General features: G+C 41.3%; 1 protein-coding gene across 6 annotated transcripts in view; it reads left to right on the top strand.

The window, feature by feature from the left end:
- The window catches only part of PTPN5 (protein tyrosine phosphatase non-receptor type 5), a 77,427-nt gene that overhangs the window by 24,687 nt on the left and 29,090 nt on the right, over nucleotides 1-23,650 (top strand). For 5 of the 6 annotated variants that reach the window (XM_036383951.2, XM_036383947.2, XM_036383952.2 and 2 more), the window contains exons 3-5: nucleotides 19,553-19,779; nucleotides 20,723-20,842; nucleotides 22,657-22,740. In XM_036383951.2, the coding sequence (XP_036239844.1) occupies nucleotides 19,553-19,779; nucleotides 20,723-20,842; nucleotides 22,657-22,740 (431 nt within the window). The remainder of the gene's footprint in view (nucleotides 1-19,552; nucleotides 19,780-20,722; nucleotides 20,843-22,656; nucleotides 22,741-23,650) is intronic. The other variant, XM_036383953.2, reaches the window with a different exon arrangement.

The raw sequence follows: 23,650 nt of genomic DNA, 5'->3' as shown, positions 1-23,650 counted from the left end.
TATGACTGCTTTTGGGGGAAAATGTGTGAATGGTTCTGGCAGAATAACACTATTTATTTATTAATTATTACTTTTTCTCCTTCTGGTTTATGAGGGTCTTCACTTCTTCCCCTTGTGTCTTTGCTTAGTCTTTGACCCTGCCCTTCTCTCATCTCGAGGCCAAAATACCCAGTGTTCATGCACTGAGCCTGCAGGTTGTTCATAGAAAAGATCTTTAATCCAGCAGTGAATACTGGCTTACACTTTATATGTGGGCAACACAAAGGGAAGTTTTTCAAGCAGTTTTGTTTTTATTGCAGAGTAAGGCGTGGGTAGTTCTGCCTTGCAGAAAAGCTTAGCCTGGAACAACCTGGTGTGGGAGGGGAGAAAGAAAAGATCGACAATCATTTAACATGTGACATCAAAGTGGAATAGTTCCAGCAAAGAAACTGTGCTGAAACTTCCCAACTGAATGTGAGTTGAAGGTCATGCACTTTCCTGTTAACTTGGTAGAGCCAGCATGGAAGCATTGCTAAAGCACGATGGGAGGAATTCTGTGTCTGGAGGCTACCCCTGGCAAGTGTGCTTGATGAAAATTACCCTGGAAAGGCCTCAGTCTGAGGTGGTTGAGCAGACTGCACAAGAGGCAAAGGCACTTAAAAAGTATCAGTGATGCTAATTTCAGCAAAGGCTCAGGTGTAAAAAATTTAAATCCATCTCTTTAATCTGATGGAAGATGCTCCAATGAATGCTTGAAGTAGAAATCATTCTCCAGGCATTGTCATAGGACTGTAGACTGGCCCTTGTTTCAAATTTGGCAAAGAAAAGGCTAAAAAAGTTCAGCTGTCAGAAACACAATAATAAACTTCAGTATTGCATAAAATACAATGCAGAGTGTGGCCAAAGGTCACTTCAATGTTGTAGTGCTTAGGTTGAGCAATCAATTACATTCATACAAAGAAAATATTGCTTGCATTGCAGGGCATAGGAGCTGATGAGAAACTTCTAAGGCATGGCTTGATTAGGGTAGGTTGGAGGGCAAATTAAAATTCTGGAAGATTTCTTTGGAAACTCTTAGAATGTGTTTATGCCAGCCAGTTAATACAGATGGTGAAGCCATAAAATTATGGACTAGATTGAAAAATGGTCATTTTAAATAATCATAAGTCCACTTATTTCACTGAACTGCTTCATGTTTGCATGCTCACATCCAGCACAGCGCATGAAGCAAAAAACAGAGTGAGTGAAATGAAGCTGGATGGTGTTTCTGGAGGCTTGAAAAGTTTTCCTGTAGCTGCACGACAGAGCCACGAGCTGCTCTTGTGCGGGTGGGAAAGAGGATACAGATGAAAGAGGTCACATGAGTCTGTGGGGATGAGCAAAATTAACATGCTATTTCTGAAGGAGTGTGCACTTGGGTTGACAGTTTGAATTTGAAGCCTTTCAGTCAAATCTTTCTTAAAACAAGTTTATTCTGCAGAGTGTACACAAAACACCGTAGAAAATTAAACAAATTAAAATCTCAGTTAATCTCTTAATAGCATTTAAGAATCAGAGAGATAATGAGGATGAGGCAGTTTGCAGTGCCAAGGAACGCTCTCTACAAGTCAGGGACCCCGATTTCAGTCAAGAGTTAAATTGAAAATCAGTCCATTCTTTTTGACAAGCATCTGTCTGGTAAATTATCATGTGCCAGTTTTAGTTCTATGGTCCTATTGATTTAAATAGTTCTATTGATTTAGAACAGTTTTAATACAGATTCTTTCAGTATTATCATATCTTTATTAAGGGCTGAATAAGTTCTTGGGTTTTGGGGGATTTTTTCCTGTTAATCCTTTTTACACTTGATCCTTTCTCAAGCTAGACAGGCGGTGAGTTGACTTGATGATCTTCATTCTCCTTCTGCACTCTGTGTAAAATTATCTTGCTTCACACTAAGTAAAGGTAATTGGTAAACTGGCATTTGTAATTTAAAGGCTTGACCATGTTGGTGTTCCCTGATGTATGTTTACTCCTCTGCCAGCCCCATTAGCTCAGCACAGCAGTCACAACATCAAGGCTATCTTATTGTTGAATACCCAGGGTATTACTTTGCTATTCACACTGGGATTTCATATGGCATTTAAGGGAACTCATTATTTGCTTTCTGAAGAAGTTCCAGTGAAAGCTGGAATTTTTCTATACCTTTCAGGCATACTGCATGAAAACACAACAGAATCATTTGCTGATGTGTTCCTGGGTTTCACTCTTCAAACCTTAATACAAGAATATAATTTGAAAAGTTTAATGATGTACAGAGAATGATGAGCATATACTGAAAAAACATTGGGACATAATTAATATGATAAGATCCAGGACCTCTAACAGGCAGGCAGCTGTATTTCAAAGGTAGATCACAGAGTCTGGGGTTCTTAAAACATTTTCTATACATCCCTATGGAGATTGGTATCCTAAATCCAAGGTGAAAATACATTCCACTGTGTCTCCACTGCTACACAGGCAGCAAAATATATCTCTGGGCTGTCATTGCCCTCCAGGGATTATTCAGGGCTGTTCTGCCAATCCTCCTTTCATCATTCATATTAGGACAGTTGTCCCCTCATTGCTCATGCCTCTGTGTGTAGGCCCTACCTTTTAAGCATGTTCTTTGGCAATAGAGACTGTCACAGAATATAAATTTGGCCAGGTGAGTTTTGTTAGAGTGAGGTCTGGTGGCACCAACTTTTTGTTTTTGCCTTCCTGTGTTCTGGTAAAGGAAATATGGGCATATGGACCTGAGGAGAGCAACAGCAAACTCCAGTTACAGCCCTGCTCCAGATGGTCACAGGGTGAAGGACTGTGGTTGTAGTTTGTTCCTGCTGTGCAGTCAGATGTAGATGTGGCAGCCTGTGCATCATGACACAAAAGAGGTGGGACATGGGGGGATATACCCTGAAGTTGCATTGCTCACCTGGGCATGTCTACCTGTAAGGCCATGTTCCACCCCTGTGAGAGCTGACAGAACTGGAGTTCTGTTAGCCCCTGGCCAGCACAGTAACTCTTCCCCACGTGGGACTTGCTATGCTTTTGTGCAGGTGCAAATAGCATAAACATCACTTGCAGGGTGAGATTTGGAATGCTGGGCTGTCCTCACACCGCCCAGTTTGTAGTATTTGATGTTCTCACAACTGTACCTGTATTTTCTTAATTGTGAGTGACAGCAGACACATTTCTGTACTGTATTCACAAGCACAATTAAAAGAAAGCAAAAGCACGTGGTAGGCAGCAGTTTGAAAACCATGTCAGTCTCAGTTTCAAAAACGACCCTGTGGTGTTCTCTCACTGTCAGTGTAATCCATATTTTTAAGCTGCTTTTGAAAATGAAACTTGGGCCTATCTTTTGAGGAACAATTATTGTTTCAGCAGAACTAGGGCTCTATCTAGGGGCATTGGAGCTTTTGAAAATTTTCCTAGGACTTTCAAAAATCTGGCCTCTTGATGCCCTAAGTCTGTTAGGCATGAGAAACCCACTATCATGTTTCCCACTAGAAAAATGAATCAAAATTGTGCCTGACTTCTGCGGCTTCATGCCTGAAAATTTTAAGTAAGAGCTCACAGTTGTAATTGGGAAATAGCAATCACCAAAAAGTCTAACCATATTTTTTTTCCTGTTTCAGAGTTTAGAGCAAGATATTTCAGAGGAGAGGGAGGGAAGACTCTCTCTTTCTTAATTCTGAGGTTATTTAATCCCCAAGAGGAAGGAAGTTTTCAGTATGCTGTACTTCTTGCATATGCTACCTTGTTTGAGTTGAGCTACTGCCAGATGCTGTTTTTAGTCTCCACTCAGTCCTTCTGTCAGGCTTTTCACACTCCTCCTCCTCCTCCTGTGGGCTTCTCTTCTATGGCCTTGTATTTATTTTCCTTCTTTCCTCTCTTATCAGATATTCTCTTTTCCATTAATCCCAAACATACACCTTCTTTTGCCATCTGTGTTTTATCTTCTCCTTTCTCTGCTTATTGTTGCAAATCAATTGTCTAGTGGTTTTGTAGGACCGAGTTTAATGCCGTAGAACACACATTTTTAAGTAAAAAATACTGTAGAGTATCCCTGCTTCAGGGATGTGACATCCAAAACAGTGAAGTATTTTGCACATGTTGTTACATACTAAATTATATGCATGCCTCATGGGCACTGGTTTGGTTTGGTGGACTAACTGATTAATTAATGGACAAACTAATCATAGCTGAAATAAGCTGAAAATCAGCCTGGTAAAACAAGTAGTCATTTTTGAGAACAGAACTCTGCTGACACGTCACATGGTCCATATGCAACAGCTTTATTAACTTATTTTTCTAAGCATGTTCTTCAGCAACAGGGGCTGTCACAGAAGATAAGTTTGACACCCTTTGGAAATCTATTGTTGCCACCCTATCTCAAACCTCTACTCTTTCTGGAAATCATGGTTTCTTGACCTCTGCCTTACTAGCTTGCTGACTGAGGTTTCATGCTTCCTTATGCCTGCTGGTGATATCACCATGGGGAAGTGCAAGAAGTCTCAATAGACAAAGTACTTCAGTAAGGACAGCATTAAGAGGTGAGCAGTTGTGGAGTGCTGACCTCAAGAATTAGGGGTTTTAATGGTGAAATGTTTTCTTCATTGTATCATTGTATCATGTTATCTTCATTGGAAAAGAAATCTTGGGAACCTAAGACTTGCTGTGTTTGTTATCTTATCTCTTTCCACCTACACATGGTCTCTGATCTGTGTTAAGATCTGGGCCTTCTCTGTATCTTCACAAGGAAAACTCTAAAAGGAGAGAGGAGGGACTGCAAGGATTGACAAGTTAGAAACACTGATGGAGAGCAGGCATTGGCTTGTGCTTGGCTGAAGCAGTCTCCCAACCCTGCTAGAAGAGTTGTCAAAGAAGAGAAGATCATGGTATGGTCTCACCCATTAGATTTGTTAGATTTCCAACTGCAGTATGTTGCACCAGGAGATTTGGTTGAATGCAGCTTGAGAGTTCCCTGTGGCTCTTTCACCACAAAATGAACTTTCCAACTGAGATCTGGCTGTGTTGCAAAAAGGGAGTCGTAGTCAAGCATGTTATTGAAAAATAGAACAGGAAGGGGAGTGAAGCTTCCTTTGGAGCATTCAGAGTGGAACTGAGGAGCTTAAACTATCAGTTTAAGTGGAGAAAGGAGAGATTCAGGCACTCCATGAGAGGAACATGGAGCTCTTCAAAAGAAGAGTAAATACTGACAGGTTTGACTCTTTTGCAGTACATTTTCACAACATCTGTCAAGCTTCCTTTAAAAATACCCAGCCAGCTCTAGCTTGACTGTGGATGTTTTTCACACTTCCCAGTGTATGGAATTGGCATTTGAATTTCACAAACAAATCTACGGGCTTATTAAATTCATCCACCTGCTCATGCAAATGGCAACACAGTAGGTTGAGTTTGTTCTCATGTGTTTTTCATCCCAGTTTTTTGGTTGTCATTTAAGCTTACAGAGTCTATTCTGCTCAGGTCCCATGATTTGCTGTATCCTATATAATTTCATCCTTGGGATTGCACCCACCACTGCAGTATGTGGTAGCACTGGGTCGTTTGGCTGTTCTCCCCATGGGGTCTGAATGCCTCTTCCCTGTGAGCTGTAGGCTTTCTGTGTGCTGCACCCCATGCTGTGGCAGCAAGCTGCCTGGATATTACTATGTTGTGGTTCTTTGCACCTACCAAAGAGTTTAAAAGGTGTCCTTAATGACATGGATCTGCTATTGCTTTATTTTCAACTCAGCTGTTTAGCTAAAAGAATGTGTTATTCAAAAGAGCAATTTCACCTGAAAGTAAAAGGCCAAATGAAATTTTTTTTTAGTCCCAACAATAGATGCCATTTGCTGTTGATGATTGCCACTATGGCACACTTTAAGTGAGAACAAACATACTACCTCCCTCCAATACACACAAGGCTTTTTCCAAACAGATTTATTCATTAAGCATATGTTCAAAGACTACAGCTATTACCACTTTTAAATAGAACCATTTTTTCATTGCTTTTCATAGAAAAAATACTACAGTGTTGTGAAAAACCTGTTAATGTTCCAGATTCAATTAACTAACATATTCTAGCAAAAGTCCTTTCTACTCAGGTTGTTTAACAATAGAAAAATAAATACTGTGTGTTGGAGGCTGACCTTAAACGACAGTCCAAAGCTGCTGCTTTGCAGAGTCTTTAGCAGTTTGAATGCCTTTACCTCTGTGTATGCCAAAAAGGTCTCTTACAGAAATTGAAGAGAACCTGATTAGACTGTAAGACTTGGTCCCAACTTCCTTGCACAGGCAACATATCAGCTGAAACAGGTCAAAGTTTTATCTGACCAATTTTGCAGCCTTTTGATAAGAGGGATGGCACTCCTGAAAGACACTAAATGCCTTCCATTTTGTATGCCTTCTGTGGGAGACAAAGACAAATACAGTCCTGTTTTTCAGAATAGGTTATTTTTCTTTCTGTCAGGTTTGTGCAGGCATTCTCAAAATGACCTCTTTTAGCTTCCTGTGTGCTCACTGGTACTGATAGGTTCTGAATGTTCTTTGCCAGCATACTGAAGAGCCTGTGTTATTTTTCTGTACAGAAAAATGCTTTTGTAACAGCTCTAAGGTGAAGCTTCCTTTATTCTTGAGGCTTTTTTACACACTACTAAAGTGCTACTCCTATTGGATGCGCATATGGATTTAGGGATGCTGTTGTCTGTTCAGCTGATAAGATCATTTCAAGATCTGTGGAGATGAAAGGATGAACTATGATGTTACAGTTATCCCTCAAAAATAGGACCTGATACTGCCCTGCTTACTCTTTTGTCTTCTGTGCCTCTGCTCAGCATATCTGAAATAGATCACAGGGCTTCTACCTGGGCCATGGATAAAATGTTGCTCTTTCCCATTCTTTTTATGATCTTTCCAGCATAAATAATGCTATTGTGGTGATTTGACCTTTGCTAGACGCCAGGCACCCACCAAAGCCACTCTCCCCGCTACTCTGAACTGCATAAGGGAGGGAAAATATAACAAGTGGCTGATGAGTTGAGATAAGGACTGGGAGATCACTCCCCAGTTACTGTCACAGGCAAAACTCAGGGAAATTAGTTGAATTTATTGCCAATCAAAATCAGAGCAGATAATGAGAAGTAAAACAAGTCTCAAAAACACCTTCCTCCTACCCCTCCCTCCTTGGTCTTAACTTCATTCCTGCTTCCCTATCTCCTCTCTCTTATTGGTTCAGGGAGATGGAGAATGGGGGTTATCATTCAGTTCATCTCATGTTGTTTCTGCCTCTGCTTCCTCCTCAGGAAAAAAGAGTTCTTCCCCTTCCTCCAGCATGTGGTCCCTCCCTCCCAAGGGGGGCACTCTTCCAATAACTCCTCCGGTGTGAGCCCTCCCCATGGGCTGCAGTCCCTCATGAACTGCTCCAGTGTGGGTTCCTGCCAGCAGCTGTGGTCCCTTGGGAACAGGCTGCTCCAGTATGGGCTCCTCTCTCCTTGGCTCTGCAGGCCCCCCTGCTCCAGCATGGGCTGACCATGGAGTCACAACCTTCTTTTGGGCATGTGCCTGCTCTGCCATGGGCTCCTCCAGAGGCTGCAGGCAGATCTCTGCTCCTCCATGGGCTGCAGGGGAATCCCAGCTCCGGCACCTCCTGCCCCTCCTGCACTGACCCAGATATCTGCAGGGCTGCTCCTCTCAGATAATCTCACTCCATTCTTCCATAGCCATTCAGCATTTGCTTCTGTGCCCTAACTTTATTCTCCTTAAACAGATTATCCCAGCAGCATTCCTACCATCTGATGTGCTTGGCCTTGGCCAGCTGGCTGGCACTAGAACTGTCAGACATGGGGAAGCTTCTCAAAGGAAGCCATCCTTGTACCCTTGCCCCCCCACACCCTGCCACCAAAACCTTCTACACAAACCCTCAGGAAAGGACCAAGCAGTTTTGTTGTATGTAATTGGCATTGGGAGATGAGAGGTGCAAACAAAATAAATTCTTTTAGTAGAATCTTAAGCTAATGTGGAGGAAGACAGAGGTGGGGTGGTTTGGAAGTGCTGCTCTGGTCTTTAGAAGCTAAGAATGAGATTTACAAGATTACTCAGTACTTTATTCTTCATATTGAAGTCAAGTGTGGGAGGAGACTTGGTATGAGGCGTTTGGCATCTCCTGTTAATGCAGATGAAGTGTTCTGGATAGCATAGCAGAAATACAGCTCTGTGGATGAAATCTTTCTTCCCATTGACATATACCGTCACCCACACTTCAGAAAGAGCATCCTAAGGGAAGCAATTGACTACTCAAATTCCAAAATATGCAATATACACAGCGTATTTCAACATGGAGACAAAACTGTGGGACAACTAGGAGTCTGTAAGAATAAGTTTGGTGCCTTTGTGGTGACCTGAATTTTAAATGTTATGAAATCAGGAGCTTCTGAAAAGAAAGAAATGCTCCAATCAAGACCTGACAAAACGATGTTTTTTAATAGTCCAAATTTGTGTTGCATAGTTGAGGAGCTAAATTCCTGTCTTTTCATCCTCAGAATAGGACACACGATGATGGCTTTTATACCTGAAGCATGGGGAGGTTTTAAGTGTGCCTCCCACATGCAGCATACCTGCACCTGCTTCCATGCAAGCTCAGATCATTGTCATTTCTGCAACATTTGCTGGAGTACAGAATGAAAATCCCTAGGCTGTCTGTGATCCCAGTCTGGAGCCAGAAGTAGAAATGCTCTGCTGATGCATGACCCAAAATGGTGTTTGCTTGCCAGCTTGGTGACCTGTTGATTAATGTCAGCTCTTGCTACAGTGACTCAACATGAGGCTGTGTGATGTGAGGTGGAGTGGAGCCTTGGGATGCATGAGTCCATGAGAGGTTTGTTTCTCTGGGTTGTTTTGTAGAGTGAAGCTCAGGATTGCAGACAAGTGGTGCAAAATCCTCCCGGAAGAATTGTAAAGCTCATCACCAGCATGTGCTTTTTTTGCGTCACCTTCTCCAACAGAGAGCTGTAACAACTTGTGCATGTCTGCTTATCTATCTAGACAAAACATTGCTCAGTGCATGTTTCCTCCCTGGGAAGAGGATGAGAAGACAAGCTGTTGCATCTTTTTAGTTTACTATTTAAGGCTGTGTATCTGTGTTGATGAGCACATACAGGAACCCAGATAGACTAGACCCAGGACTATTACCACTTTCTACTCGAATTGTTCACTTTTTGTGTTCCTGTGTGATAGCTAGGGAGAAGGACAGCTTAAAACTGTTGTTCCTGTGACATTTTAGTAACCTAAGCATGCCTGTAACATGAAGGGACTGCAGTTACGGAGGTAGCAGAGTACTGAACTGCAAACAATGTTATTTAATTGTGCTGTGTTTCCATTAGGGCCCATAACAGTGTAGCCCTGAGCTGAAATAAGGCTCTGATACAGAGACAAAATTGGTCCTGTTTGTGGATGTCCACACTCTTATCTCTACAAGTATTTATTTCAAAGATTAATTCGAGGGTCTGAGTGATAGTGTTGCATTCTGAGGCAGCCAAACTGTGCAAGCATAGCCTTTTTAAATGCGTGAAAGAAAACAAAATGCTTATACTTGGCATAATACCCTTGGGGCTTGTATCAGGTTTGTGGCTGAAGATGATTGTTGGGACTGGTCTTGATATAATTTACTTTGCTCAGGAAAGAGAATGTCTTTGAAATGAATGTGATAGTGGCTTTCCTAAACGATTTTTTTGTGAAGGCTCCAGGCATAAGATTTGAGTCACTTAGTAAAGCAGGCTATCCCCAAATGAATGACATCAAAACATTCCCATCTGAACCTGACAGGAAGCCAGCAAATCACCCCTCTGCTTCAAGGTGCAAACCTTCTCATTCACCAGATAGAAAGCAGATCTAATACCTAAAGAATACCAGGCCAGTCACTGAGGAGACATTAGAAACACACAGTGGTATTAGCATAATGACTGTAGAAGTACTCTAAAATTTATTAAGAAAATAAATATCCTTCTTTTTTTTTTCAACAATAGCAGTGTGGCAACACCAATTCAGATTGTAGTGGCATGAATAGCAAATACTTTCAAAAGTGTGTGACACCAGAATATGCTTGTTTCTTTTCATTGTCAGAATCACTCTTTTATTGAAGAGGATGTTTGTCTGGTTCTTAAATTATTGCTATTCTTTGATTATGCATTCAGGCACATTTAAGTATATCCTGTACTTAAAGTGTAAAGGCACAAAAGGTATAATTAGGGTTTGAAAGGGGACAGTTGGTTATCCTGTTTCAGAGAGTTTAAGCCTGTACGTTTTGCTCTGCATTGCTGCACCACTGCCAGTTCTCGCTGCCTGTGCAAGGCTGATTCATGAGCAGTCTAAGCCTTTATCTCTTTAACTGTGGAATTACAGAGCTGCTTTGTGGGTTTCCATTTTCAGTGTTAAAGGGAGCTTGCAGCCTGGGATTAATTTGGGACAACCAACTCCACTGAAAGTCAACTTGTGGTCTGTTTACAAAAGCTCAAGGCAGCTCCAAAATTATCACCAGGCACTCGAAATTGTTCAGTGAAGAAACCAGCATAAGAAATCTATTCTTTATTTTTAAAAATATTAAATTGTATCCAATATTCAGCGCTAATCAGATGGACCTTCTGTAAGAGGGTTAAGAGGAAAGGAGAAAAGACAAAATCAAACAAAAGAAGCTTTGAATTGAGCCCTGATTGAAAGATGGCAATTGCTAATTATGTGTGGGTGAATTACAAGTTAATATTCAGTGTCTCTGCCCTCTGAGGGTCTGCATTCACTCAAGAGCTGTAATTTTGCACCATATTTAACATTTTGTTTTGAAGCAAACACTGCTCTAAGGGCCCTGGCCACCTTGAGAAATGGACAAAAGGAAAGAGGACATTGCCTAACAACACATCTTGTGGTTAAGACCTGTGAGCATTAGGAGAGCCATTGTGTATTTGACTTAGTAGTGGGAGTATGATTTAGATGTGGACAAAGGCATAACTAGTCTTGTTCTGGGAATTAAGAGCAACTTCTCCATTATTAGTAGAGACATAGCAGTTTGCAATGAGTGTAGGACCCTGGCAGTGAGACCCTACAGATGGTACAGGAGCTCCCATGTACTTCCCATATGGTTGCTTTATCTGACAGTCCCTTACTGCTTCTTGTGGCTCCTAGTGATTCCTCTTTGCTGTCTTTCCAGAGCAGAGAGCCCAAGGATTTTTTTTCTTGCTCCCATCTAAGTGAGGCTCACACCCAATTCAGAGTTGTGGCAGCTGAGGTATCCTGAGCTGCCTTTTCCTAGGAGCTCTGTTTCATATGAGCTGTTATGGACTACAGACTTGGTGAGAGAATCAGGTAAATTACCTTTTCTCTTACTAAGTGGGTTAGATATATTATAAAGCAGTCAGTATCAGTGTATAGAGCCCCAGGTATGAGAGGAGTGCTGTCTGGAACATCTGGTTTCTTCCAGAAAGGAAGGGTTTGGTGACAGATCAAATTAAGTCCCCCAGACTCACCCTTCAGTAAAACAAAATCTCTGGTGTCAGGCTGTATCCTTTCCCCTCCAGGGATGACTTCATAGGCTAGCATCCTGCCTTTTAAAATTGTGTTTTGCAAATTCTTTTTATTATTTGGAAAAAAAAAGACTCTATGAAAGCAGGGGACTTTGAGAAGATTGAGTTTTACTTTTTCCCATATTTCTTTTCCTCTGCAGTTATCATTTTTTCATGAACTATTTCTAGAGCAACACTGCAGTGAGCTTCTCTGTGGAGTGGACAGTGGAAGTAGATATTGAAAGACATTTTAATGCTATTACACTTCACCCTCTGAGAGTGGATTTTGTCTTTGTATTTCAGGTCTGTAGAGCACGAGCACATTTGCAGAGATTTGCACTAGAATCACTAAAAAGTAAGACTGAACATTAGTTAATGTTAACTAATCTCCCTGTGAGATTCTTTCTCACAGGGAAGAACAGGCTTACTTTTTTCAGAGTCATTAATTGTGTTTAATAAAACAAAATCTTTATTTAGCTCTTTAAAAGCCCTCAGTTTGTCTGCTAACAGTAGCAGTGGCTTAAACATTAGTCTGAAAATTGTTCTTGTAGTCTGAAAGTTAGTTTCAGAAGTGGTTTCTCAGAAATCAATTTAATAAATTAGGAAACTTCTGGGCATTTTCTTTTTTCAAGACTTACAAAGTGTACTGTCCAGAATTCAGATCACAGAAAAAATACTACCTTGCTAATTTAGTTAAATGTTTATTTCCATATGTACAACTCAACCTAAGGGTAATCTGGACCCTCTGTAATCATGATAAGCATGTTTCCCACCATTGCTAGTAGAAGCCCTTTTCTGCACAAGAATTTAACAGGTAGTAGGAGATGTTGGTTCTTGTTAGGCTTGAGTTTTATGAAAGCTGCAATAAAATGCCTAGGATTTTCTCTTCATCTTATTTTGTGATAAAAGTTGGAGCTGGTGGACATTTCCACTGCAGCAACTCAGCTGAAGATGCCCTTAGGAGCTGGAATCTATCCAGATGATATTTTCACTCATCATTGTGGCACTTCCCTGTGGCAGCCAGACAATTATGACACAGTAGCTGTTGGACTGTGGAAAAAATCACAGCAACTTGAAAGCTCTTCTAAATCACAGCAAAGAGCCTTGTGCACACCCTGAAATTCACAGAACATATCGGCAGGCACGTAACATGGGTGACTGATTGGGAATCAAATGAGGTTTGCAGCTTGTTTGATGGCCAGTCTCCTGTTGAAGAAGAGGGGGAGGCAGTTTTTCTTGCAGTCTGATATTTCTCTTCTCCATCCCTCTCTAGCAGCTTGCAGGCTTGCTTTTATATGTGACCCCACAGTACCATAATAATGGTCCTAGGTGAACATGAACATTTTTTCTGCCTTCACGTCTCTTTCTCTCCTCCCACCCATCCCAGATGAAGTGGCAGGTGGACTGAGTGGGAGCAGTGTGAACTCAGAGCAGAGAAAACGTGTGACTCAGCAGTTCAGCAGGGAGCTGCTGAGTGGAAAGGCAGCTATTCTCCTTGCACACTCTGGCATCAGGTTGCTGTTCCCTCAGGGATGAGAAGAGGTTCTTTATGGATAGAGATGCGCAGTTCCCCCCCACCCAGCAGGGCAAAGTGTCTGTGTATTCTTTTCAGCAGAACTTACTTCAGGTAGAGAGGAAAGTTTCTTCTTCAAGTTTGTAAGAAATGTTGCCAGTGAATGGGGAGAAGCATCGGGCTGGAAGTACGTAGACCTCGGTTATCTGCCTGACTTGCTCACAGATTTTCTGCACGACTTTCCCTCTTCCTTTCTTTCTCTCTTGATGTGTCTTTCCCTTTTGGTAATTGGAGTTTGGCATAAGCAGCAGCCAGACTCCACCAGCTGAGCTTGGAAAGTGCAAGTGTACAGTACTTTTCCTGGCAAGTGGGTGATACTCCTTTTCCTCTGCACTGTCAAAGAACTCCTCAGTGAACACTTGCCTTCCTCAGAAGGAGGCTTCTGGGTTTCCCCATGCCACCTGCCTCCCTTGGACAAATAAGCCCAAAGGCAAGTTGATAATTGTGGGTTATCCTCTGTCACACAAGGTTAAATTAACCATCTCACTGTTAGGGAGGGGCCATTGTAGTGCCTATCTAAGCAGTTTAGTAATGATGAAAAAGTTGTGGTATTTTATTACCAATTCTGTGTTTGTCTTTCAGAAGAGAGGACTGAAGTAGATTTTTCTGCGTAGAGTAATCAATAATAAATAGGTATTTTATATCAGTGGTTGTACTTACTAAAAGCTCAACTTTAAAGCTGTAGTGTTCATCATTGTCACTGAATTTCCCCAACCAAACACACGAAAAAGGCAAGCTGTGGGGTGGTGTTCTCTTGAATCTTCAGAGAGCCTGAAACACTGTCACTGGAGAACTGTTGAGCAGCTGAGTTCCCTTGATGGGCATATCAACCCATGAATCGGTGTGAAGGAAATACAAATATTTCCAGTGTGATCTTTCTAGCAAAAATACTCAACTTTCTGAAGTAGAATCCTTGAATGTTAGAAATTTCAGTTGTTCCCCACACAGCTATGAATACCTGCATCCTGGCTCAGCTTGTTCTTACAGTCCAGGGTGGATACACTTAAGGCAAACTAAAAGCATTAGAAATTGTAAGCTGAAATTCATCTCAAGTTAAGTAACTCACCTGTGTTGCTGCTGTGTAGGCTCAGTCTTGGTGAAGAGTCTTCCAATGTGTCAGAGAGGATAGTTCCAGTTTCTTGGACCTCTTACTTAACTTGATGGTATGTCAGGCTTATTTCTTCATGAGTTCTGTTACAGAGAAGAGTTTGAAGCTTGCAGTCCTACAAAGGACCGTGGGAGGGATCTAACTGGCTTCCAGTTAGATACCAAAGGGATTTCAGTGTCGCTTTGCTGCCTTGGTGCCATTATTTAGGGGTAAAGGTAGTGGGATCCATGGGTCTGCCTGGCTTGCTCCTTGTGTTTGAATTAAGCTGTCTTATACTTTCTGAAGTAGCTCTCAATGTGGTTTTGCATTACAAATGCAAGATCTACCAACCACAAGCTCTTGGCAGCTAAAACTTGGACTTTATCCAAAATGGAATTGGAGGTACTGAGGAGATTGAATTGTTGTAAATCCCCTCTATCTCCAGTCAGTCAGTAGTAGGTAGCTGTGGGGTGCACCTGGGGAGGTTTTTCTTTGCAGTTTTTAATCTGGATACTTTTGGGGCCTTGATGTTCTCCTCCTGAGCTGCATTTTACTCAGCCATTTGGAAAACATAAATGTATTGAGCTCTTGTAAACAAAGCAGGTCAGGAATCAAGCAGAGGAGCAATTGTCATGATCAGAAAGGCCAAAAAAAAAGTACAATGGCGGAGCTAGTATCCCCAGTTTTCAACACAGATTATTATATCTTTAGTGTAAATTTTCAACATAACTTATCAGATGAGTCAGGAATGCAGACAGAATCAAGAAGCAGACTTCCTTTGGCGGTGATGTTTATCTGTCTGTAAACAGTACCGATGTCATGTTTACTGCTTAATAAATTAGGTTGCTGTTCATAAAGAAATTCAGTAGAAGTTTCAGAGTTAAAAAATAGTGACCCACTAGTTGATTTCCTGCAGAGTGAAGAATGTAAGTACACAAGTTGTGTTTGCCATACAAATATGAGAGGTCCCCTTCCTCTTACCCACTTCTTCCCATACCACCACAGTGCAAAAGAAAGCTAATTATTCAGTTTCTATCTTTATCATGCTGCAGTGGCAACCAAAAAAGAGATTAGGTATTGGATAAGAAAACATTCTCCTAAAGCTCTGTTCTTTGGATAGATGGGCTTTTTACCCTCCAGCACAAGCTGCCTCTTGTTCCTGTGCACTCTGAGGTAGCTTGTTCAGGTTTGATGTATCTTTGTCTTCCCAGCACCTGGACTGGCCTGCAATCAGGATGCCTTATGATGGATGTATTTAACAAGGTCTTGACCAGATCTGTGAACTACAATGCCAAGGGCTGTGTCCTGTGTGTGCAGTTGAGGTGCATGTTAAAACTCTTTTTAGCAGTGGACTGAGACCCATCTCACTAGAGTACTTTCACCTACTGTTCTTTCATCAATAGCAGTTCTCCTTAGCAGTTAGATGGAAATTAGAGGCAGGGATTTCATTAGGCAGTTGCATTTGGACATCTGAAGATGCAGAAGCCATAAACAGACTTATGACTCTGGTCTGACATGCTGGTAATCCTGATGGATGTGAGGTGTTGCTGGCATACCTCATACTTTGTTGTGCTACCACTCTGTGGTCCATTCCTACAAATTCTTATCACATGTGGCCATCATGAAGATGTAGGCAGGTTCAGAGGTATATGTACCTCACTACACCTGAAACAATTAGGGGCAATGCAGCCCAGCTGCTGTGTTGTGTTGGCTGCTGCAGCTTGAGACTTGGCAGAACAGGTGGGGCCCCTTTTGCCCTGCTGTCTTGTGTGTCCTGGAAGGTAAAACCCACAATCCACCATTAACAAAATTTGTATTTCCCATTGAAGAGGCAGTACTATCCAATCCAGAAGTATCATTCTCACAGGGACAGTGTGATGGATGTACATAAATGTCTAATAACTGTATGAGTATTTTCTTTTCACTGCTGGGGTGCATTTTCTTTCTGCTATAAAAACAGTTTTGTTGAGGAACAAGTCTTTCTCTCAAAAATACTTTGTTAAATTAAGTCTGCCAATGGAGCGGTGCCAATTCCTTGAACATTAGCACCCGTGTACAAGTTGCTTTTGAAATGTTAACTTCATTAGGAAATACAGCCAGGATGTGAGGTTCTGAGGGGTTGTTTTCTGTTTTGTTTTTCTCTGAAGGCTTTAAGTATGATTCAGTCGAGTTACAGAGCTGCTAATGCTTCACCCACAGCAGGATTTGATGGGATCGTGGCATGTTTGTTACTGTAAGGCTTTGTTGACTTGCTTGTTATTGCTACAGTGCCTTTTAGTATTTCAGCTAAGACTAGTACTCTAAGCACTTGTTTTTCTGAGAGTTATATAGGTGTTTTTCATTCTTCTGCCTGTTATGTACCCACGTATGAAGTCAGGAAAAAAAAAAGAGAGGGGGGTTAAAATGGGCACTGCCAGAGTTACAGAAGCCAGCTTTTACCTCCTGAGTGAAGAAAGGTGTTTCCCTATATAAATTATTCCATAATATGATAATATGTAGTGCTGTGCCTTGTATTTTTGGCAGCTTGTTTTGGTGGCACTGTTTAAGGAAAGGATGTAGGATGAATGGATCCCTGGCATGATCCAGAAAGTGCTTTTCCCTGAACAGCAAGGATGAGTTTATGGTGCTGTTTTGAAATTTTAACTTGTTTTCACAAGCCATATGGCTGCTACAGATGTCAGAGACCTTTTAATTCCTCTGCCTAAGGCTTTTTTTTTCCTAGCAAGTGTAGTCTTGTGCCAAAGCAGAAGTACTCATGGAACTTGCATCCCCATCTCTGTGATGTAGGAAATGAGGAAGCTATCACATGGATGCTACATTTCACTGCCAGTCAAATCACGAGCAGGGGAGAGGCTCTGTTCATTCCTGCAGGCAGTGATCCTTGCCAGCTCTCTCAAGACCTTCACATTCACCTTGACACAAGAAAGCTTCACTGGTGTTTCACTCATTACCTCATCTGCAACTGAAAGAATCCTGAGCCCAGTAGGGCAAACCATACAGGAGTATGGGATTGCAAGATGATGTGTGAGTGCTAATTGAAGTATTGTTTAAAGCTGGCATAGCTAAATAAATACAGAACCTGAGGTGGGCATCATTCTCTTTGTTAGAATCTAATCTTTGGGATTTATAGCAGAAAATTTTTGATTGGACTTAAGTTAACATTGGACCTTCTCTTTGTATATCCGAGGCATGTGTCTCTTTATTTATATGTATGGATTCAACCAGTTCTCCCTTATTTTAGTTCTTACAACTTTTGCCTTCTGTTGTGCTAGTGAAAATACCTCTTGATAAAAATGTCAGTTCTGCAGAGCTGGAGTCCTGGACTGCCAGGTCTCTCTCTACCTTATGCAGTGAAAATAATTGAAAGTAAGAGTGGTCTATTGTCCTTCATAAAGGGCAGTTGTAAGAAGGAGAATGTGACCCCTACAGTTGTATGGGTATTACTAGACAAGACTGGAATTCCAGGAGTTGGATTTCTAGGCTGTGGAGAGGCACAGATCCCCATGGTTACAGAGTGCCCTAACTTTGACATCTTTTTTGTAAAAGATGCAGTTAAGTGGCCTTCATGTCGTTGTATTATAGTGAGGCGTTTGTTTCCAACCAGAAATGACCTTGTAAAATCTCAAGCTGTTACAACCATGCAACAAAGAAATGCTGTTTACCTGCTACATAAGGCAGCACCTTTAGTCAGTTAAAAAAAAAGTTCTGAAATATGAAATATTATGACTTATAAAAACCAGCTGAAAGCTGAGCATGAAATCTGCATTCCTTGGCTCCTTGCATTCCTTGGTCTGGTTGTCTTCTCAATCTTATTTTAGTTTTGCACTGTGTATAGTTTATCTTGAGATTTGGGAAGGAGTATGCAAAATAGGAAATCATTGGAACTTGAAAAACAGTAAATATGTTCATTAATCATTCTTAGGGACAGAGGTGCATTATTTAATGCAGATAAAGGAAAAGGAGAACTTAACCTATGTTTAGTGAAAATGGAAGGTTAGAGACTTTAGGAGCAAACAAGAATAAACTGTAAGAAAGTAGATATTTTTGAAGCTTTAGATCCCAGCCACAGATGCACATCTCTCTGCAAAGGTAACAAAAATAGTTTCTGACACAAAGATTCTGTCCCTGTTAAATTTCAAATTCTGGTTCCAAAACACAGAACATAAACATCCCACAAAAATAGCAGGAAAATTGGCAATCATTAACAAGTATTTTCCTCCCTATTCTTGTTCGAATCTAGTGAGACATGAAGCAATTTAGAAGCTTGAAGCTTTTCAGCTTTAAGGACTGAGAGGCAGACTTCTTGTGATGTCTAGCATCAAAAAAAAAACCAAAAAAAACCAAAAAAAAACAACCTAGCATTAAAAGATGAATTCTTACTATGGACAGACCCTCAGCTGATACAAAGATATATTTCATTTTATGATTAGAGCTGTGGCTAGTTAATGGGTGCTTATCTGACTTAGAGTTACAAGTGTGAGACATTTAGAGAAATGTTTGCTGAGAGGAGGGTTTTGTCGAAACCTGACCTCAACAAACCAGGTAAGGGCCAATGGTGTGGCCTTTCCCTGGGACACAGGAGGCTGGTTTAGGCTTAAGTCTACAGAGTTGTACACAGGGCAGCCTTGGGGCATTCCTCACGTCCAAAGATGTAAGTTAGTAATATTTACACCCAATGATTCTGATCTTTCACTCCTCACTTGTACATGAATTTATATATACGCAGACTCTATTCAAAATACTGTTACTGAGGGAATAGCCACACCAGTGGGTATTTCCACTGAACAGAACAGCACTGCAACATTATTAAATAGCTCTTGAGTATGAATTCATCCAAGAAGTAGGTTATTGGAATAAAGTCTATTTTATTAGTGCCTTAGGACATTCAGCCAAAACCCAGAGTCTCCGAGCACTATTCAGACACATCAGATGAAACAGTCTCTACCTCAGAAATCTATAATCGGATTAGACAAAGCAGACAAATAAAAGAAATAGAGAAATTGAGACAGGAAGGGGCAAAATGGGTTCTCTGCCATCACGTAGCTGGGAAGTGTGTAGCTAGGCAATAGCACAGGTAGCTTTTTTTAAAAAGTAAAAATGAAAAAGTGCAGCAATGTAAATGAGAATTTGTTAACAACAAAGCCCAGAATCTGCACCTCCGGAAAGAAAGGGAAAATAATTTATCCACCCACACTCACTTTTCTCTGATGAAGGCAGGTGAATAAAGCTGCACTAATAGAGTGTGACGCTCACAATCCTGAGCTGTGCTTGCTGAGGCAGAACGGAAAGGTAACCATCGTCTCCAGGAAAACAATAGCCCTGCAGCCCCCGCTGTGCCTACAGGGTCACATCCCATTCATCCCCTGCACATGTCCTTTTCACGTGGAGGTTGTTCCCGTCCAGCTGGGATGGAGTCAGTGGATGAAGCTGAAGGACGGCAAGGAGAGCGGAGCAGGAAGGAGCAGTCTCTGAGAGCCTCCCAGAAAACAACAGTGCTCGGTTGGCCTCCCCCGTGGAATGGATTGATACCCGGAGACAGCATGTATCTGTTTGTCCTCTCACAGATACTGGTAAGGCAGCTTGCATAGCTTTGGAATGCTGGGACCTTTATTTTAGGCCATGCTGGCTGGGGAGGTTTCCTCACTCACTGTAGATGTAGCAGTGGGAATGGGTGTAGTCCTCATTTCTGCAGCCACCTCTCATGGCTTTGCCTTGAGAGCAGCCCTTGCCGTTTCATGTCCCACACTCCTGTCACATTTCCTGCCATACTGCAAATGCCTCCTTTGCCAAATGACCAATATCCCACCAAATCCTTTTTCTATAGTTCATATGTATGGGGGTAAAGACCCATGTTGGTTACAAGTGGAGCGGGAGGTGTGCTGTTTAAAGTTGTGATGTGGGATGAGCTTATACCTCTCTGTGAGTGTGCTAAATATAAAGTCATTGCTTTTGTAGTTTATGTTAACTGTGGCATGTGCAGCACCCTTGAGTGTTTTAAATGAAAAGTTTCCACGTGTGTATGTTTGTGTGTGTGTATTTATAGTGATACCTTTGTGAAACATGGCTGTTTGTGAGAGCTTTGAGAGAGGCCTTAAGAGCCTTTCAATAACATCCTAAGTTCATGGAATTACTAGTTTTGATCTAAAAGTAATAAACTTTTAAAAATACTACTTTTAAAAGTAGTAAACTGAAAGTTCAGAAGCCAGAGGAACCTGTTGCACTTGCAGTGTTGCTCCACTTGCTGTTTTTGGGCAGCTCTTTTGCTAGTGAGGGTTGGAGGCAGCCTGTGTAACTCAGTGATGCACATCTAGTTAATAGTGGCTGAGCTTGGAGCCTTCAGCCTTTTTATTCTGTGAAGCTACAGCCTAGAAAATACCTGACTTCTTAAAGCCAAAGCAATAATCAACGTTAAATCAATGCTAACTAAATTAGCTAATTATGCGGTCTTGAAATGAAAATGAATGTGTGCATAATGAGAGATGCTAATTACGTCTTTTCTGATTGATTGCACAGCTTCTCGGCATGATGCTGTGGTACAGCACTTACGGGACCATCCCAGCAGCTCAGAATGCCTTCGACCTGCTCTCCTACTTGCTTACCCCATTTAAACAGGCTTTTTCAGATCAAGGGGAGGTAAGTCCCTGTGCTCCTCTCTGGTTATAGAGTTGATGGCAGTAGCCTTGAGTGGTCTTTCTAATATCTCTTCTGATAAGTATAATATGTGTGTATTTCACATGTACGTCCTGAAATGACAGAAGAGTTTCCTGAAAGCACATGAATATTTTATCTTTGAGATATTGGGCTGAATTTTAATAACGACTATGACATTAGTTCAGCACAGCAGATTTTTCATTATGTGCAAATTATTGCAAATGAAACAAAGCAATAAGAAGTCATCTCATTAAGGTTTAGCCCCCAGTAAAGGGAGAGCTGAAATTTAATTTCTTAGGATGACTAGAAGCTTAATTTCTGGAAGAATGGGTCAACCCATATAAAAGGTGCAAATTGCAACATAGTCTCAAAAATACTTTTTTGTTGAGTGTTTAGAACATATCTGTGTGCAGGAAATGTATTTCAAGTGTACTAGGTGCACAGATTCAATTATATCTACAGAGCTACCCCAGTAAAATTGCCTAGCTTCTCACCATGACACGATGACATGTATACCAGAATGATTCATCTGATAAATTACTGGTAATGATACCCAGAGCAGATTTTTCTAGTGTGGACAGAACCTTAATTAAGTGGTGAACAGCTACTTTCAAAAATCTGATGAAATATATTTGCTATCAGAATGCTTAGATCCATTGTACATAATCTTTGAGGCAGAGGCTTTGCAGTGCTAATAGAAAATCTGATTCAGTGCCTCTTGTGATTGAAGTACAGTGGAGACTGTTTTCTGTTTTCTCAGTGTTTATAAGCTGCATGTCACCTGCTCTTTTGGAGTTTTTTGAAAGAAGCACTTTTTCTTTTGCAGTTGGCTTTATTATGCACAGAGCTCTTCACAGACTGTTGCCTGTGTCTTATTTGCAGTGGCTCAATCATTAACAAATTGTTGTTCCTTACAGAAAAACACTGATTTGTATAATTTTGACTTGCAATAATTGTCCTTCACAGAGGAAAGTGATTCCTAGAATGCACCACAAGAACACCCCAAGTATGACTCTGTACAGATGTTCATGCATATGTTTGAGGACTGTTTATCATAGCACTATTTATTGTGCAGATTTACACTTGAAAACAGTATAGTCAAAGAAATCTTCTCATGGTAAAATAAGCAAATGGAAGCTCTTAACTCCAAATTTCTCATTATGTTGTACTAGTAGGAGAAAAACAGAGTGAAATTCCTTGCTCACTGAAGCCTATTAGAACTGAATTTTGCACCTACTACAGAGAGCAGGCTGAACTATAGACTACTATAAAATGACTAAGACATCAGAATTATTTCCACTGCCAGTGGTGTGAATTAACCTGATGGTGTTTCACTGAATATGTAGAAAGCACAGAAAACTCCTCTGTGGCTGGATTCTATTTAAGGATCCCCAAACCCAGGAACAGTACTAAACTTTGTTAAAGCCCTTTACCACAGTTTAAAAATCACACTGACTGTAGCAATGAAGTGTTGGTCCAGTCTTCAAAACTGAGTTGTGGATTCAGATCTCAGCTTTGGCAAAGGGGAAGTGTAGGAAGCAGAACTCCTGTTTGCCTTTACATTGAAATCTGGGGTTTAGACCTTCTGAGATGCTGGGGCTTAGAGATGGTTTCAGTTTCAGTCTGCTCCAAAGCCTGGCATTTGTTTTTGCTGCTGATGGCAGCTTTTCCACAGATGAGTATGATATCAGTAAATCTTCATGGGAAAGCACACACTTGGCCAAGAACATGCATGCAGATACTGTACTGTGCCCCTAAATACTTCATGAATCATTGTCTATTCTGTTATTCCACAGAGCCTGACCACAGTTGGAAGTGTTGTGGTATCATACATCCTGCTGTCTTTGGCTTCTCTAGGACTGCTCTTTGTAGGATCTCTGGTAAGTTATGATAGAGCACAAACTGTATGCATGCCCTTTTTCAGGGAGTTTTTTATAAGATGTCCTTTTTAACAAAAGTTGTTAGTGTTGTGCCCAAGTTGATTGTAAAGCAGTCAGTTTTTGGGCTGTTTCTGTATAATTATCTGCTTGCTGTATGTGGAGGAATTAGCCTTACTCAATTTCTTGGTGTATTGGGGATTGCACTGAAGTAGAATTGTATACAAAAATAGTTTTTAGTTTTTCCATCCGCAGATGGGAAAACTATTTCCTCTGAAGTAGAAAGGATGTGTCCATTAACAGGACCATCATCCATTGATTTCAATGGCAGAAGGAGCTGCTCCAGAGTGCCTCTGTTCTTAAGTGGCATGACTACAATTAATCTAGTTAGCTCTCAGCTGTTGGGGAGCAGCAGCGTGTTGTGTTTCTCCGTGGATTGTGTAACTGGCACAAAGTTGTGTGCTAGATGGGAGAGCTATGGAGAGCTCGGGCTTGTCAGGGAGCTGTAACTGAATGTGGCTTTTGAAAGCCCTCTGTTCTGTCTTTTAGAGTGGGAGTGCAGCTACTGAACATGCAGGCAGAGCATCACCTCCTGTCCTTCCAGAGGTGCACCTCAGGTAGCTCAGGAAGTTGAAGCTGTGCTGTACACATGCTGTTTGAGTGATGAACAGCATAATGAAATACATCCCAGAATCATGGGACTGTAGGTGGGCAAGATTGCTAGTCTAACATCCTGCTTGGAGCTGGGCTGTTGCCAACACTTGGTAAAGTCAGCCATGAAATTTTCCACTCAGGTTTTGAAAACCTTCAGGGAAGGAAGGTTTATCATCTCTCTGTGTGCCTGTGACACAAACATGTAGCACTTTTGGGGAAGAGATGTTTCCTCGTGTCTCATCTGAATTTCACAAATGTA

The sequence above is a fragment of the Molothrus ater genome, chromosome 6, assembly GCF_012460135.2.
Source record: "Molothrus ater isolate BHLD 08-10-18 breed brown headed cowbird chromosome 6, BPBGC_Mater_1.1, whole genome shotgun sequence".
NCBI lineage: Eukaryota > Metazoa > Chordata > Aves > Passeriformes > Icteridae > Molothrus > Molothrus ater.
Note: the sequence above shows the minus strand (reverse complement) of the source record. Positions and strands in the feature narration are given on the sequence as shown.